We start from the raw sequence: 14318 nt of genomic DNA on the forward strand, positions 1-14318 counted from the left end.
TCGCGCTACTCGAAAGATCAAAAGCACCTCTCCTTAGGTTAAGTCTAAGATCTTCCTCTACGTAGCGGTTCGCCGCGACGATGTCATCGCGTTTTGTTCGCCGAACCCGCTGTACGCTCATGTCGAATAAAATGGAAAAAAAAATAGCACACGAACTACCGGGACCCGTGATATTTAAATATCACGGTTCGGGGGTGTAGCGTGTGGGTGTACACGTAGGAAGGGAATCTCATCTGCGAAAAACACTCCTTCGTATTTCAATTAAGATACTCGAGAACTGGGGTCCTCGACGCCCTCGGAAATCCCCTCGTACACTTTATCCTCTATAGGGCGTGCAGAAGATACTTTTTACCCCGAAGGGTCGACCCGAATGATCCTCGTACAGTCTACGCGATGACAACCAGCCAACTTACTGGAAGGACTTCAGACAAAGATCTACAGTCTTGGTTCTGCCAGAAAAGTGGACGCCTAGTCCACGACGGTAACGAAACTGAGACGACCGGTTTCCAGAAGGAAGAAAAAGAGATTGTAAAATTTTTCTTCTCGATTGATTCGTTAGTTACCTTTATCCAAAAGTCACTCGACGTTATCGCCCTCGTCGAGTGGTTGATGATGTAGGGTGACCGAAGAAGAGGTTGGCTTGTAAATTCCCCACCGTCAATATCTTCGCCCCTGGCCGGAGCTTTTGTACGAGTAACATTTGAGCCGGGGTTCGGTTTCTTCGTAAAATGGCGAATTTACAAGTGTCCTCGAGTTTCTACGGTAACCAAGTTCGGTTCGGTTAAGTTTTCAGTTAAGTCTAGACACTATCCGCTGAGTATTGAACGTGGAGTATTCGCATCTGGTAGTAGCGAGGGATCTTCGAGAGATATCGGAAAAAAAAAACTCTGTCTTGACTCACAATCAACAAAGACCGTTAAGTCGAGCGGTGTAACTACTGGGCCGAAATGAACGAGACCCTCAAGTGTTCCCAACACCCGAAGAAAACCCGGAGTACCTTCGTCGCCATACTTTTGTTTTCCCACGACTTGGAACCACCGAAAGCTCCGCGTTTGATCAACGGCACTTACGTCGCTTCTCTGATTTTCCGAAGACGAATCGAAGCCCCGATTCTTTCAGATTTCGATAAAAGAAAAAGCTCGCCAACAGATCCGATTACGCGGCGAGATTTTTACTTTCGTTAAAAAATTCACCCTTTTTTCCCACCACCTCGTACGGGATATACAGTGTTAGGGGTCGAAGATTGCGTACACATGTTTTTCTTATCGTACGCAATTTGGTTTTCGCGGTGGTAAGCTCACGACCTACAGAGCAAAAAGAAAAAAAATAACAACTAATTATAATATGCAGATTAGTCGAGGCACCATTAGCTACCGGAATATGGTTGCAGTGCGATATTGCGTCAGCACATGTCATTAACCGTAGCGTTAATTAAAAGTAAATAGGTTAAATGCTAGACGGTAAACGAGATTAATTTCAGAAATAACAATATAAAGCGACCCTAATTCGTGTATTGCTAAATGTTTTCATAATCAAGGAATTCTGATTTGTCAAACGGTAGCCGGAATATATTTACCTCGATATATCATTTTAATATTCGCTGATTATCATTTCGCAATTTTTATTATTCCTATGGTTGCGCAGATTGTGATTTGAATAAATAGAGTTGTACGCCTCGCGATGGCGTCGGTTGGAAGGAAGTATAACGTTGATTAGAATATCGCAACACGCCAACCGAGCCGAGAAACCTTCGATGCCAAAAAAAAAAAAAAAAAAACAAAAAAGAAGAAGAAGAAGAAGAAGAAAATTATAACGTAGCTTTGTGTAATCTGGATGATGAGAGTGTTCGTAATTCGATCGATACCAATCAACTCGCTCGCGATGGGCGTAAGCGCAATCACCAAGTTTTTCGTTTTCTTTGTTTTCTTTCTTTTTTTTTTTTTTTCAAGAAACCGAATTGCAAATATTCGTATCCCACGTTAACGCCCACCAATTTGTCGTTTCTTTCGCGATATTTCGTACGGCGGCGGTTACCAATTTTATTCCCATTCAGTACTGCGGCCGCCGGGGGCTTTTAATTTCGTCGGTGTTAATAATTAACACGCAAACTTTTCGCGCTAGCTTTTGATTACGGTACCTCATGAATGAGAGAAACCTAGATGAAACTTTGCCGTAGATAAAACGAACGACAAAGTGGAGAGGGGGAAAAAGTGACGCGAACGAACGGTGCATATAACGTGTATGTACGCGTGTGCAGTGTATGACGCGCACACGTATAATCTTATAATGGCGTAATTGTTTACTCGTTTCAGATGGGAGAATAATCTATCGGTGACGTGGCGCACGCAAAATGTCACGGAAGTGAGCGAACACGATCGACCAGTTTTATGTACGTACCTGGAATATATCACGTGCGACTCTTCTTGCCGTAGTTCGTGCTACGATTTTCCCGCTTTTTCATTTTTTTCCACTTTTTTTACCCTTTTCTATTACCTATAAACTTCAATCTCCAGAGGCTGCGAACAGCTGCAGACGTACCTCACCCTACGTGTCTACACTGTAACGATTCCAGCTACTTCTTCTCTCGCGGCTTTTGCAGCGATCGCATTTTTCCATTATATCCGCTATATTATTGTTTGTCTCGCCGAGTGGGCTCTCCGGATTTTCGATGGCCTCGCCGAATACTATAATATTTGCCGTACTCGAGGTATACACTTCCGTTTTTAAAGTGACTCGTTCCACCGTCTCCAAACTATCGACGACTTCCACCCCGTTCCTTGAAAAATTAGAACGCACGTAAGGACGCTCGAAATTTTCTAGGTAAATTTTTTCGTTCTTTTTACAAACACCACCATAACGATATACTTACGTTACGTGTATTATCTTTATGTACTTTTTTCATTCCCCGGGGTCTGAATCTTGATGTAAAAGCATCGCAGGAACATAATATCAGCACGCATCGTGGTTTTCCTGTTCGTCGCATACTCCTCCCAAGGGTCGCGTTTATTTTTTCTCTCCGAAAAATGTCTTGGCACCTCCAAAGTTCGCGCGAATTTTTTTTTCATTATTTATTTATTTATTTATTTATTTATTTTTCTTCCATCTCGGGATATCCCGCGGGAATCGACTCTTGGCAAAGCTGTACAAGGAAAGGAGTGAAATTAATTTATACTCTACCTATAACTTGACGAGGCTGACACGCGCGTGCCACTGATGTCCGACACTTTTACCTCGATAACCGATTTCTGTTTTCCTCGCAAAGCGCAGGTGCTCCGGAATTGACCTTTAAGTTCGGAAACTAGTAGGCGAGCACGCGCTTCGATAAGTTGGGTTGGGTTCAGACGATAAAGCTCCGCTCGGTCCGGCTTCTCCATAGACATTTCGACGGGGCTTCGGACATGTTTGTCCGCTCGTCTATCCAATCGAATCACGTTGATGATTCTCCCCTCTCGCAATCGGCATTTCGAAATTATTATCGCCCTGCAGACGCATCGATTCCGTCAGAGTAAAAAGCTTATTAATTAATTTCGGATGGTACGATAAAAAACGTATCCCAACGATGACACCGTAATACCATTTCAAGTTCGTATTTCAAAGAAAACGAAGCCCGTGAAAAAATTTTCCATTCTTCTCCCTTTCGAGTCCGCCGAACTCGTTGCGAAAGCCTCGCGTGTTTCTTCTCGCGAAACGAGTCTTTGTTTGATCTTAGGAGTGAGGGAAAAAATTGAGTGAATCTTGACGAAACAGGTGAGACGCCGGATCTCCTTATCGGCTGGTCGAGAGGCTCGCGGGAGGATAAAACTTTTATCCGATCCACGTGACGGAATGGTCGAAGGAAGGGAATTTCTCGACTGACGCAATCCCGCGTTTATAGTGCGGAGGGGATGAAAATCTCGTTGAGAGAAACTAAGCTCGGAAACATCCCCCTTGAATCACTAAAGGCGCGTGACCCGCTCGCTCTAAAAAGCTCCCATAATGACCTCCTCTCCCCCGAACCAAACAAAAAAAAAAACTACAAAATACGCGGTACGTAAAAACAAAAACAAAAACAAAAACAAAAACAAAAAAAAAAAAACAAGGAGAGACCGAGAAAGCTATTCCCCGAGTTTTACCCTCATGGTCACGAGCTCATGGGAACGAGCTTACATGTGCACAAGGTACGTACATGAGCGAAAAATCGCTCGTCACCTCAATGCGGAGACATGTGAGGTGGCGTAAGAAAGAGAGGACACAAAGAACACCGAATAACGATGCGACGCGACGGGCTCGTGGGCCACTTACGTGGGTGTAGGTGTTACATGTATTTTGCGAATGTATATAAGTATATATATATATATATATATATATATATATATACCTATGTACATTCGTACGTAGAAGGTCCCTCCGCAGCCGCAACCATCTCCTCCTTCTCCGACGTCTTGTCCTCGCGCGTCTTGGCGCGTCCCTCTAGCTCTTCTGCACTGCTCCTGCGCCACCCTCTCTTCGCCCCCGTCAAATGCTACATCGGTCTCACTCCCTTTATCGATCTTTTCCACCCTCCGCGCGCCTCACCCCTCGCTCATCCTTCTCGTGTATACGCCGGTCGCCCCTTCGGCGGCAGTAGCAGCCCGGCCACCACGCCGGCGAATACTTAACACCGCGTGTACGTCTGTTGAAAATAATCACGAAAAGCTCGTGCAGTGCGGTGCTTCTTTGTCCCCTTCGACGAAGATCCTCTGGCCTCGATGACATTTTACAATATTTCAAAGGTGTGCTTTTATGGTGGAAAATGCACGGACTGTACCCTCGAGCCAGCTCGCAACGTGCCCTCCAAGTTCACAGCTAGAAACCAGGTTGCCTCGAAGCTTTCGGAAAGTGAAGTGATAAGTAAGTCTCGTGTTAATCGGTACTCTAAAATTTTCGTTATTTCCCCCCCCCCCCCCCCCACGTTACTTTGGGGTTCTTTGTTTTTTTTTGGATCTCGACCATGCGATACGGAACCGTCCGAGTCGGAACCGGTAAACACGTTAGGTGAAATAGAGGAGAAAGGAAAGGCTCGATTATTCATTTTGCCATGAAAAAAAGGCCATCGCCATCGAGAGGAGCATCAGCTGGCGGAGTACCTCGCGAATTGAGTTATTAATTTGGCGCGAACGTTCCCGCGCATCTTGTAATATTTCAAACACAGCGAGCATATTTTTCGACAACCATTTCACGGGGTGTATCCGGAAGTATTCGTCTTTCAGAAAATCGTGGGACTGATATCAGATATTATTCAACGATTTTTTTTTAATCAATTTTCACAACGTGCGAGGGCAAGGAAAACACAGCGAACGTTTTACGACTGACATTGAAAATATCCAACTTTATCTATGTACGCGGTGCAATGGTAGAGTGGAAGGGAATATCGTGCGATAAATTTTTTAAAATACCAACTCCGCGAGTGTACGCGGTTATAGAATCAATCGCGTGACCTTCACATTTGTACGCGAAAGAACCTCTCGAACGTGGCGTATAATTATTTTTTGTAACTGCAGTAGCCGGCCTGACAGCAGTTTGACGCTCTTTGTCGCAGCGTGACTTTCAAAATTATTTAAAAAATATATCAGATCGGCCCACGATTTTACCGCATTTTCGACGACTTTCATCCCCCCATCCGCCGTCCCCCGAATCAAATCGACCAACTCTGCCTTTTCACTCGATAAATATTTGCCGTTCCAAAAATAATCCACAAACGGGATGACTTTTGAAGTATAAAAATACGTACAATGCACGAAACGATTGGAACGATTCGCTGATCTTATCCTGCTATGTCCTCGAGTTCGTGCCCGTCATACGTCCTCGACATAATCCAACCAACCTCCATTTTCCACACGAGAACGAAGGGCTTAGGTTTCGATGACGTTGCACCGTTTCAAAGCTCATCAATTCCAAGCTGTAATTTGATACCTATGGCTCGATTAATAAGGTTATCAATTCGATAATCGCCGAAGTTAGAAGGGGAGAATTTCTATCAATTCCCACGAATTCGAGTTTCAGATAAGGTAAGAAAGAGTAAAAAATGAGTGGGGTAGTTTTCGGTGCGGCAAAATAATCGGCAATCCCGACGCCATAAATGACGGGAATTTCTTCGCGAGTATTTACGCGGTAAATAAAATTATACATCGCACGAGTCCTAGGATCTTTTGCGGTGATACGTGTACGTGAAGTGTATTTCTGGAACAGCCGGACAAAAATAGATCGCACAAGTAGACCCATGAATTGAATAACTATATCTGTAATGTTGAGTGGTGAACGAACTCCAAGTAGACTAGGAAATGCTTCAGCTTTTACTGGTTTCAACTATTTTGATCCAATTAGCGCGGGTATTACCGCGATTGCCAATCACCCCCGTCGTTCTATTTATACGCGGAGGTAATTATTCGCAAAAGTAAGAAGAAAAAACAACGACGAATTAAATGGATCAAAACGAATGCGAAAAAATCGTTAACGCACCGATCACTGAACCGACACACGTTCGTTCCACTTCTTTGCTCTTTCGCACCCCGCGTCCCTAGCCCGGCAGGAATTAGTCTAATCAGCCGGTTTTCGGGCGTGAATTCCCCACGTGAGAATTCTTCTAACGGATTATCGGATCGACGGGATCGCGACGCTCGTTTTATCTACATTGAAAATGTTTCTGAACCGTTGATACGAAAATTATAGCATATAGTCATAGCATTAAATATAATGAGAAAACGGGGGGGGGGGGGGGGGGGGAGGAGGCGAGACAAAGGATGAAAGGAGCAAAGCGTACGGTTATCTAATCCTATTTGATAAAATGAAAAAAGTTTGTGTACCGTACTTCTGGGCAATTTATTCGAGTCACTAACGAACCCCCCGAGGAATGAGTCGTATCTGCAAGTGGCGGCGCGGGTGTGTGTGTGTGTGCGAATATATATATATGTATATATATACGTATGTAGTAAGACGGGCAAAGGACTCCGGAGATATAGAAGCGGCGGACGTGACTCGTTAGCGGTGATTAACTCAGGTTGAATGATATAGACCGGCAATAAGGGGGCGCGGAAAACGCTTTGCCATCGGACAATGGGATTTACAGTAGATGTTGGAATTGTATTTCGCGTCTTCGTACGAAACCGCGATCGGAGGAGGGAGGAGGTTAAACGTTTCACTCCCAAGGGGACAAGGGGGAGACGACTCGGAAGTCGGAAGCTGCAGATAAGTAAAACGGGGAGGGGGGCCGAAGCCCCTGACGCGGAAAGAGTCGTGAGGAGTATAGATTTTGCGGTATAAAATGAGCGAGCGTATCGTGTGACTCGGTTTTCGCGAACTGTCGGTTTGTCGAAAGCTCCGGGATCGCTTTTAGCTTAGAGTTTACGGGGAAGTTTCGGGGAACAGCATTCCTTTCGCGGTATACCGTATGCACGTATCAGGTATCCCGATGGCGCTGCTCTGCTTCGATCTCTGCAGATTATGCCGGCTACTGCGGTTTCGGGAGGCCGAGAGAGAGAGAAAGAGAAAGATGATGTAGAACGCTTTCTACTCGCCGAACGTTTAACGACGGACATAAATTTCGAGTTGGGGATGGGGATGTTTTAGCTGGATCTAAACGGGTTGATTCCGGAATCTAATATTCCGAATTTTGGGACTAGCCAATCGACCCTTCCGTGAACTGGTGTGTTGCAACTAAAAGCTGACGGTTTGATTCAGTGGACGATCACTGCCCTAATCGTTGATCGATCACATGAGCTAATTATAATTACGGTTCGATCGTCAACGCTTTTGAATATGATCAGGAATTTTACAAAACCGCCTCAGACAGCGACGTGCGTTTTCGATCATTTCAGAGATCAAAATTCCCGAGTCTACTGGCAGAAAACAATGTGCTCAGACACAATATGCACACCGTAGCCGATTCGATACAACGACGAGATCCGTAACGTCGCATAAAGCTCGGCGAGATCGTTAAAATTAATTAACGTACTCCGTTAATTAATTAACAACTAACCGGTATCGAATATCATTCGCCATTATAATGCACTCACTTAGCCGACGTGCAATACGTACGAAGTAGGGAAAGGTATCACAGGTCACGTGGTCGCACAGGAGACTCGCGAGTTTTCCGTCGGCGAACAAAACAACAGCCCGCGGTACGAAGTCTTCAGACTCTTTTGTTGGCGGCTGACGTGAAGTGTGTCTGACTCAAAGTATTTGCTTCATAATTTCGTTATTTTTAGGACGAAGCAAGAATGCCGGCGGAGGTGGCTGCCGTTGAGGTACCGGCGGAAGGTGCCGCCGGACACCCTGCCGAGGATTCGGACGAACCGCCGGAGGCACAAGATGCCGCGGGTGCCGCCGGAGGCACCGGGGGACGGGGCGGCCTCATGAAACCTCTCGTAGTTCTCGCACTGCCCGGGATGTATTTGTTCTACAAATACAGCCAGTACAGGCGCGAACAACGCGAACTATCGCGACGAAGAGTCACCGAGAGGGAGTTGCAGCACCTGCACCATAAAATAGTGAGCATGAAACTCGCAGATTGTTTGTCATTTATTTTCTACTCCGTGTCGCGCCTCTTCCGATCGCCTTTTCTCCCCTTCCGTCGCGCGAGATTATTTTTTTTGAAAATCCCGATCACTTCGCTCGCGAAATATCGTACTCGAAATATTTGAAAAGGGTAAATCCCCAAGGGCACAAGGGGAGTCCTGTGCAAACTTTTCACACGTTCTGTGCCCGCTGTTCTCTTCTCTTATATACGAGTGTTTTGGTATAACGCGCGACGCGGCAGCGTCAGCAGCGGTATACACAGGTATGTATACTCGGGGAAAACAGAACAGCGGTAGCCGCCCCGGTGCTGCGGCTCTAGAGATAGAGTTCATGAAATTTATCTCTTCTCCGTTTGCGTAATCCGCTTCTACCGCGCGCACCGTCCATAAGTACAAAGTTTCATTTGTTATCTGTTTATTTGAACATCGTTCCGCGAAAGGAACGATTTCTCTTTCGCATCCGTACCGAGGTTCCCTCTCGTTCCTGAAACGTTGTACGATATATCCAGGTAATATATCGTTTCGCTATGAATTCAACCCCGACCGATTTTTCGCGACGAAAAAAATTCTTTCCCGCAAAAAAATCGGTGAATTTCGAACGCGAAAGATGAAAGAAGGGGAAAAAAAAAAAAAAAACGGGAGAAAAAAATCGTCGCGAAGTAAAAGCTGCAGCGCGCGGCGGTTTCTTCTTCGGACATGGGAGGCGCGTGTAAAAGCGTCCGCAAAATAGGAGCACGTGGCTGGGCATATTTCCGCGAGATTATAATATATACAAGAGAAACGAAAAGGGGGGAACTGCGGTTGCCCCGGAATGGGGCGAATATGTATCGATTTGACCGAGTCCACCTCTCTCGCTCTGCGCCAAAGTCCGATCTATCCCCGGGTAACGGCTCTGGTCAAATAAGCCCTCCGTGCGATTTCACGTTTACGATACGGACCAATATTTATCACTTGGTTTTCGCTTCATTGCTCGAACTTTTCATCAAAACGGCCGTACAAATCATGGGACGCCGCCAGTAAATGGCCTGCAGTAAAACGGATGCGTGCACGTAGCGATGTGTCGGGTGTGTAGGACAGTAATTACATGGGGACAGCGAAGCGGTTTTTCAACATCGCCTTTTTCATTCTTTTTTTCTCTCTTCGTTGCACGTACGCCTCGGTAAATCCTCGAGCGACGAAATGCTCTCTCTTCGCCAATCGCCGATAGGCACTCTATATTTCTTGCCCAGCTGGTGGGAAAAATGTCATTTTCTACCGAATCTATTTCCCGTGCAATCTCATCTCTTATTGACCTCATTTCTTTACCCAACTACGTCGGAAAGAATTCGAAATTTTTTTTTTTTCTTCTTTTATTACTTCACAGCGCACTTGACGATCGGTCAAACTTTATTCCCTATACCTATTTACGATTCCGATGCATTGAAAACGGATTTTTTTTTTTTCGATAAGCGACTCCGGAGGTGAGATGAAAGTAACGCGCACTCCACACTTGTTTCAGATATTGTTGATGGATATGAAAATAATGATAACAGCGCCGCATCGTCGTCTATAATGAAACGACGCACGTGACTTCGTAATTAAAGTTTTTCCAGGACTATCGCAGTTGTAAATCGCAAAGGTTAGGTCAGTCGGTATAACCCGGGGTTACATTAACAACTCGTCAAGTATTAACGACCAGAAATACTATGGTGGAGAACCTTGAATGCTCGGAGGACCTTGTCTAGCCTGAAACGACACGCTTTTAAATTATCGGACTCCACCTGGACGTCCAGCACGATGATCGACGCCGATTGTTTTTGCTATTCGACCCACCACAATATCCCCGCGATTTCAAATGGCACGAATCTTGCAAGAAAAATGAAAGTGATGCGAGCAAAAAAAACAAAAAACTTGATATATTTCATAGGGTAGAAACAAGTAGAAATATCTCTACCAGTTGCTACTACCGCGTCCGTTCTACCTGCGGTAACAACTCCGAGGTACGATGTTGTGACCAAAGTTTAGATAAAGCTCACGCTAAGTTCGCGTTTAGCGATTTTATCTTATATATGCAGTGTCAAGGTGTTGATCCTGAGGCACACTACCGAAGGTTGTTGTCGACTGAAAAAAGAAAAAGGTATTCCTCGCAGCGGCTAGTTCGCGAGTCTCGCGTGTCCTTATGTTCTCTAACAACTATGGCGGCTTCTGATTAATTCCGACGATAAATATATTTGTTTTACGATTGAGCTAGAAGAAAAAAAATCATCCTATATGCAAGAACAAAGGACTTCACGTGGTTTCCTTTTTCTCGGGGTGGTTCGCGGTTGGTTAAAAACCGAGTCGACCTCGCGTTAAAACGGAAACGCAGGATGTTTCGAACGTTCCAGTTTCGGGAACGAGAATCTTTAGAAATCCCTGTCAGGTTCTTACACGCTGTCACGATCACCTCGTAAATTTCTTTTTTCCTCTGATATGGTTTTTTCTTCTTTTTTTTTTTTGTTTCTCTCTCTCCTCTTCCCGCCCTCGACTCGCGTGAAGTAGTTCGAGTTTAAAATCTTATCATTTTCATCGATATTCACAGTGCAGCTGAACTGAAATCACTTCCCCGAGATATACGGACGAAAAAAAAAAAATCCCATAACTAAAAAGAAGATTAAAAAATGAATGGAAACTTTTTCCAGCGTCGATCTACGGAGTGACGGTTTCGGATTAAAAACTCCGCGGAAAATTATCGCTCGGAGGAATTTTTCTTTTTCAATTTTTCTTTCTTTTTTTTCTTTCATCTTCCTTTATTTGTTTCTTTCTTCTCTTTCTTCATTCTCATTTCCAAGGGTTGCATTAATGAGATTCCCGAGTTTATTATACCCACGGACTCCGCCAAGTTTTACTTGCGCCAAACAAAGTTTTGGCGTATAAAAAAGATAATTATGGAACCGATGCCTATCCGAAGATAATCGAGTGGAAAATAAACTCGTGCAGAATTTTCCCCGTCAATTTTTATTTTTTTTTTACCTTCGACGAATTACATCGTCCAGAAAATTACCTCTTCAATTCACGAATTCATTTTTAATAATCTTATCAAATTATCGAACGATATCGATCCGCGTATTATACCAGGGGTAATAACTATTCAACTCCGTGTCTGGTTATACACCACACTTCACGTGTGGCGCGTCAAATGTCCGACGGCCAGACAGGAAAAGATAATACATTCGTGCGCCTACAATGGGGTTGAAAAAACGAGTTTACACATACGCGGGCACAGGTACCACCACACTTCGAGAAAAAAATTGACTCTACCGCCAACAAAGTGGTCCGACGATAAAGTAAAAAAGAAAATCAGGGGAAAAAATAATATGAGAACGGATCAAAAATCCGGCCACCATATCGACGTCGTATAAACGAATTAGCCCTCCAGCGTTAAAGATCGTCGAGTTAGCCGCGCCCAAAAATCCGTGTTAACGATAGTTTGCCACGAATCCATGTAGATATATCATATACAGTTGCATACGTACATGTACATAAAACTGTTGTTTTAGAAATGACGTAGGGGAGGTTATAACTCGGGGACAATAGATGCCAAAGAAGAATATTTTTGCAGACAAGAGATCGGCGGAGGTATTGAAGAAAAAAAATGGAAGAAAAAAAAAAAAAGTCACGCACGTATACCGGCAGACATGTAATGTGCGAAGCTTTGTTGTGTCCGTCGGGGATGTTTCTCATAGAAACCTGGGCGTATTTCGTCAACGCTACCTCTTAGAATCTAGACGACGTTTATACATTATTCGCATCGCTCGTACGACGGCTTTTAATAAATCGACGCTAGACTACTTTTCCATACCTATATATGTATATTTATGTATACACATAGGTGTTGAAATTATCGACACACGGATCACATGTATTCTGTGTCGCATGATAATGGCGAAAAAAAATCTCTTCTGCAGAAATCAACTGCAATATACATTGAAAATTGTCTAGGTGTACGGTTTCTGATAAATAATAAATTTCCGGTTGTCTGGGCCGTTGAACCCGACCGATTTATAGTTGCATAACTCGAGCCACGCTCTGTTTGAAACAACGATGAAAAAAACAGGAGGTAGAAAAAAAACAAAATGACGAAAGAATTCGGTTTTTTTATCTTTCAATAAAAATAATGAGGCGTGTAGCCTCGCCGTTTGTAATTCGTCATTAATATTAAATGAGCAATCGCACCTCTCGAATCGCGTGACTAGTCGCTCAATGTATTCGAAAATTGGAGGCCAACTTTACGCCCGAACAATAAAGCTCGCCGATATTTTATTTTCAATCATATCGACAATCGACCTGCGCACCGTCGAGCTTCCAACACTCGAGTTTCGGCCCTCGACATCGTTAACCGAGCGATTAAATGTCGAATGACTTTCAATGCTCGAAATTAGTATTCTAATTTTCGGATAGAGAAGTGGATATCGATACGACTTCGTTCAACGTAGGGTCGCGAGATCTCAATACACCACCGACCCTTGCAGAAAGACGCGTAATCAGCCGATCGGAAAATTTCAAGATTTTATTCTTCCAATTTTTTTATAGGGTGAAAAAAAGCGAATTCATATCTGAACGTAACGAGAGTGACAAAAGAATTTTTATCGTCACCGTGACGTCGGTTAATCGATCAATTTTCAAAATACAACTCGAATCAAAGTTCATCTCGCTACGCTCGCTTGAGAGGACAGGAATAAAAGTATCGTTGCTCTGAAGACTTTGCGGCTATATATTTCTGATCTAGAAAGCTCGTTTCAGGGTGGTTATCAGCGAGACACAGTCTTTGGCGCAACGAAGGCATTGTGTAGAGCAAAACAGCGTCTTTATGTAACTCATCTACAGTACGACGAAATCCTTCTTCAAGAGTATAAGTATAGAACTCCGTGCTTTTTCCGGGCTCGAACATTTGTCAGGCTCTTTCCTCCGCAGAATAGTCTCCCCGTACAAAAGACGGCACATTTTTTACCGAGCTCGGGTTTTTTTTTTTTTTTCTTTTTCTTCCATTTTTCCGTTTCCTTTTTATGTCGCGGACAAAACTACCAGCGAAGAAAGCGCGCGTTTCGCGACTCGCGATTTCTACGAGCTCCGATTTCCGTTTACGCCACGTTGTTTTTTCCTTCGTATTTCAAATTTTTTTGATCACGCCACGCATGTCGTCAAAAAAAATCAAAGCCCCGATCGCGGTACATTTTCCCCTGTTTGTTTCATTGGTCTGATACGGAACAGAGGGTTCTGATTTCGCTGCAATCCGAGGAAAACGAACTTGCCTGGGAAATCTTTTATCACCGTCTTTTGTTGTTCATGGCACGAATATCTACCAGGGAGGTACGTCGGAGTTTTCATTTTTATTCGGTTCTTCGTCGTTTTCCATGGTGCAGCGGCAGCAGAGCCACGCCATTTCCTCTTTTACGGTTTCAAGTTACGTTCCTCGTTTCTTCTATACCGTGGCAAGAACGGCTGTATACACTTACCCCCGGCGGTTTTTCTCGGTATATCTACTCGCGCCGCAGGATAACGCCTAGTTTCGCGAAGCGGAATTAATCGCGCCCGCCCAACGCCGACCTGGAGGACATCTTTCTTTTACTCTCTCCTATATTTCTCCCCTCGTCGCTACGTCGAAGCTGAAAAATCACGACTTTCGAGCTCACCGACGGCGAAGACTGCCTCGTTCTCCCCAGAAATAATGGCCGCACGGAGACCGCCTCGTTCCCCATCTCACGTCGGCCGAAAAATCTTTTTACCCATACCACGAAAAATGTGAGAACTTTGCCACATCACGTGTCG

At 44.4% G+C, this 14318-nt stretch overlaps 1 protein-coding gene across 1 annotated transcript in view; it reads left to right on the forward strand.

Annotated features, from left to right (window-relative positions):
- Window positions 1-4571: 4571 nt before the first annotated feature.
- Window positions 4572-14318, forward strand: part of LOC105692627 — a 31682-nt gene continuing 21935 nt past the window's right edge. The window contains exons 1-2 of the mRNA XM_012411946.3: window positions 4572-4869; window positions 8223-8504. Coding sequence (XP_012267369.1) covers window positions 8235-8504 — 270 coding nt within the window. The 5' untranslated portion in view covers window positions 4572-4869; window positions 8223-8234. The remainder of the gene's footprint in view (window positions 4870-8222; window positions 8505-14318) is intronic.

This window comes from Athalia rosae, chromosome 4 (assembly GCF_917208135.1).
Source record: "Athalia rosae chromosome 4, iyAthRosa1.1, whole genome shotgun sequence".
NCBI classification, from domain to species: domain Eukaryota; kingdom Metazoa; phylum Arthropoda; class Insecta; order Hymenoptera; family Athaliidae; genus Athalia; species Athalia rosae.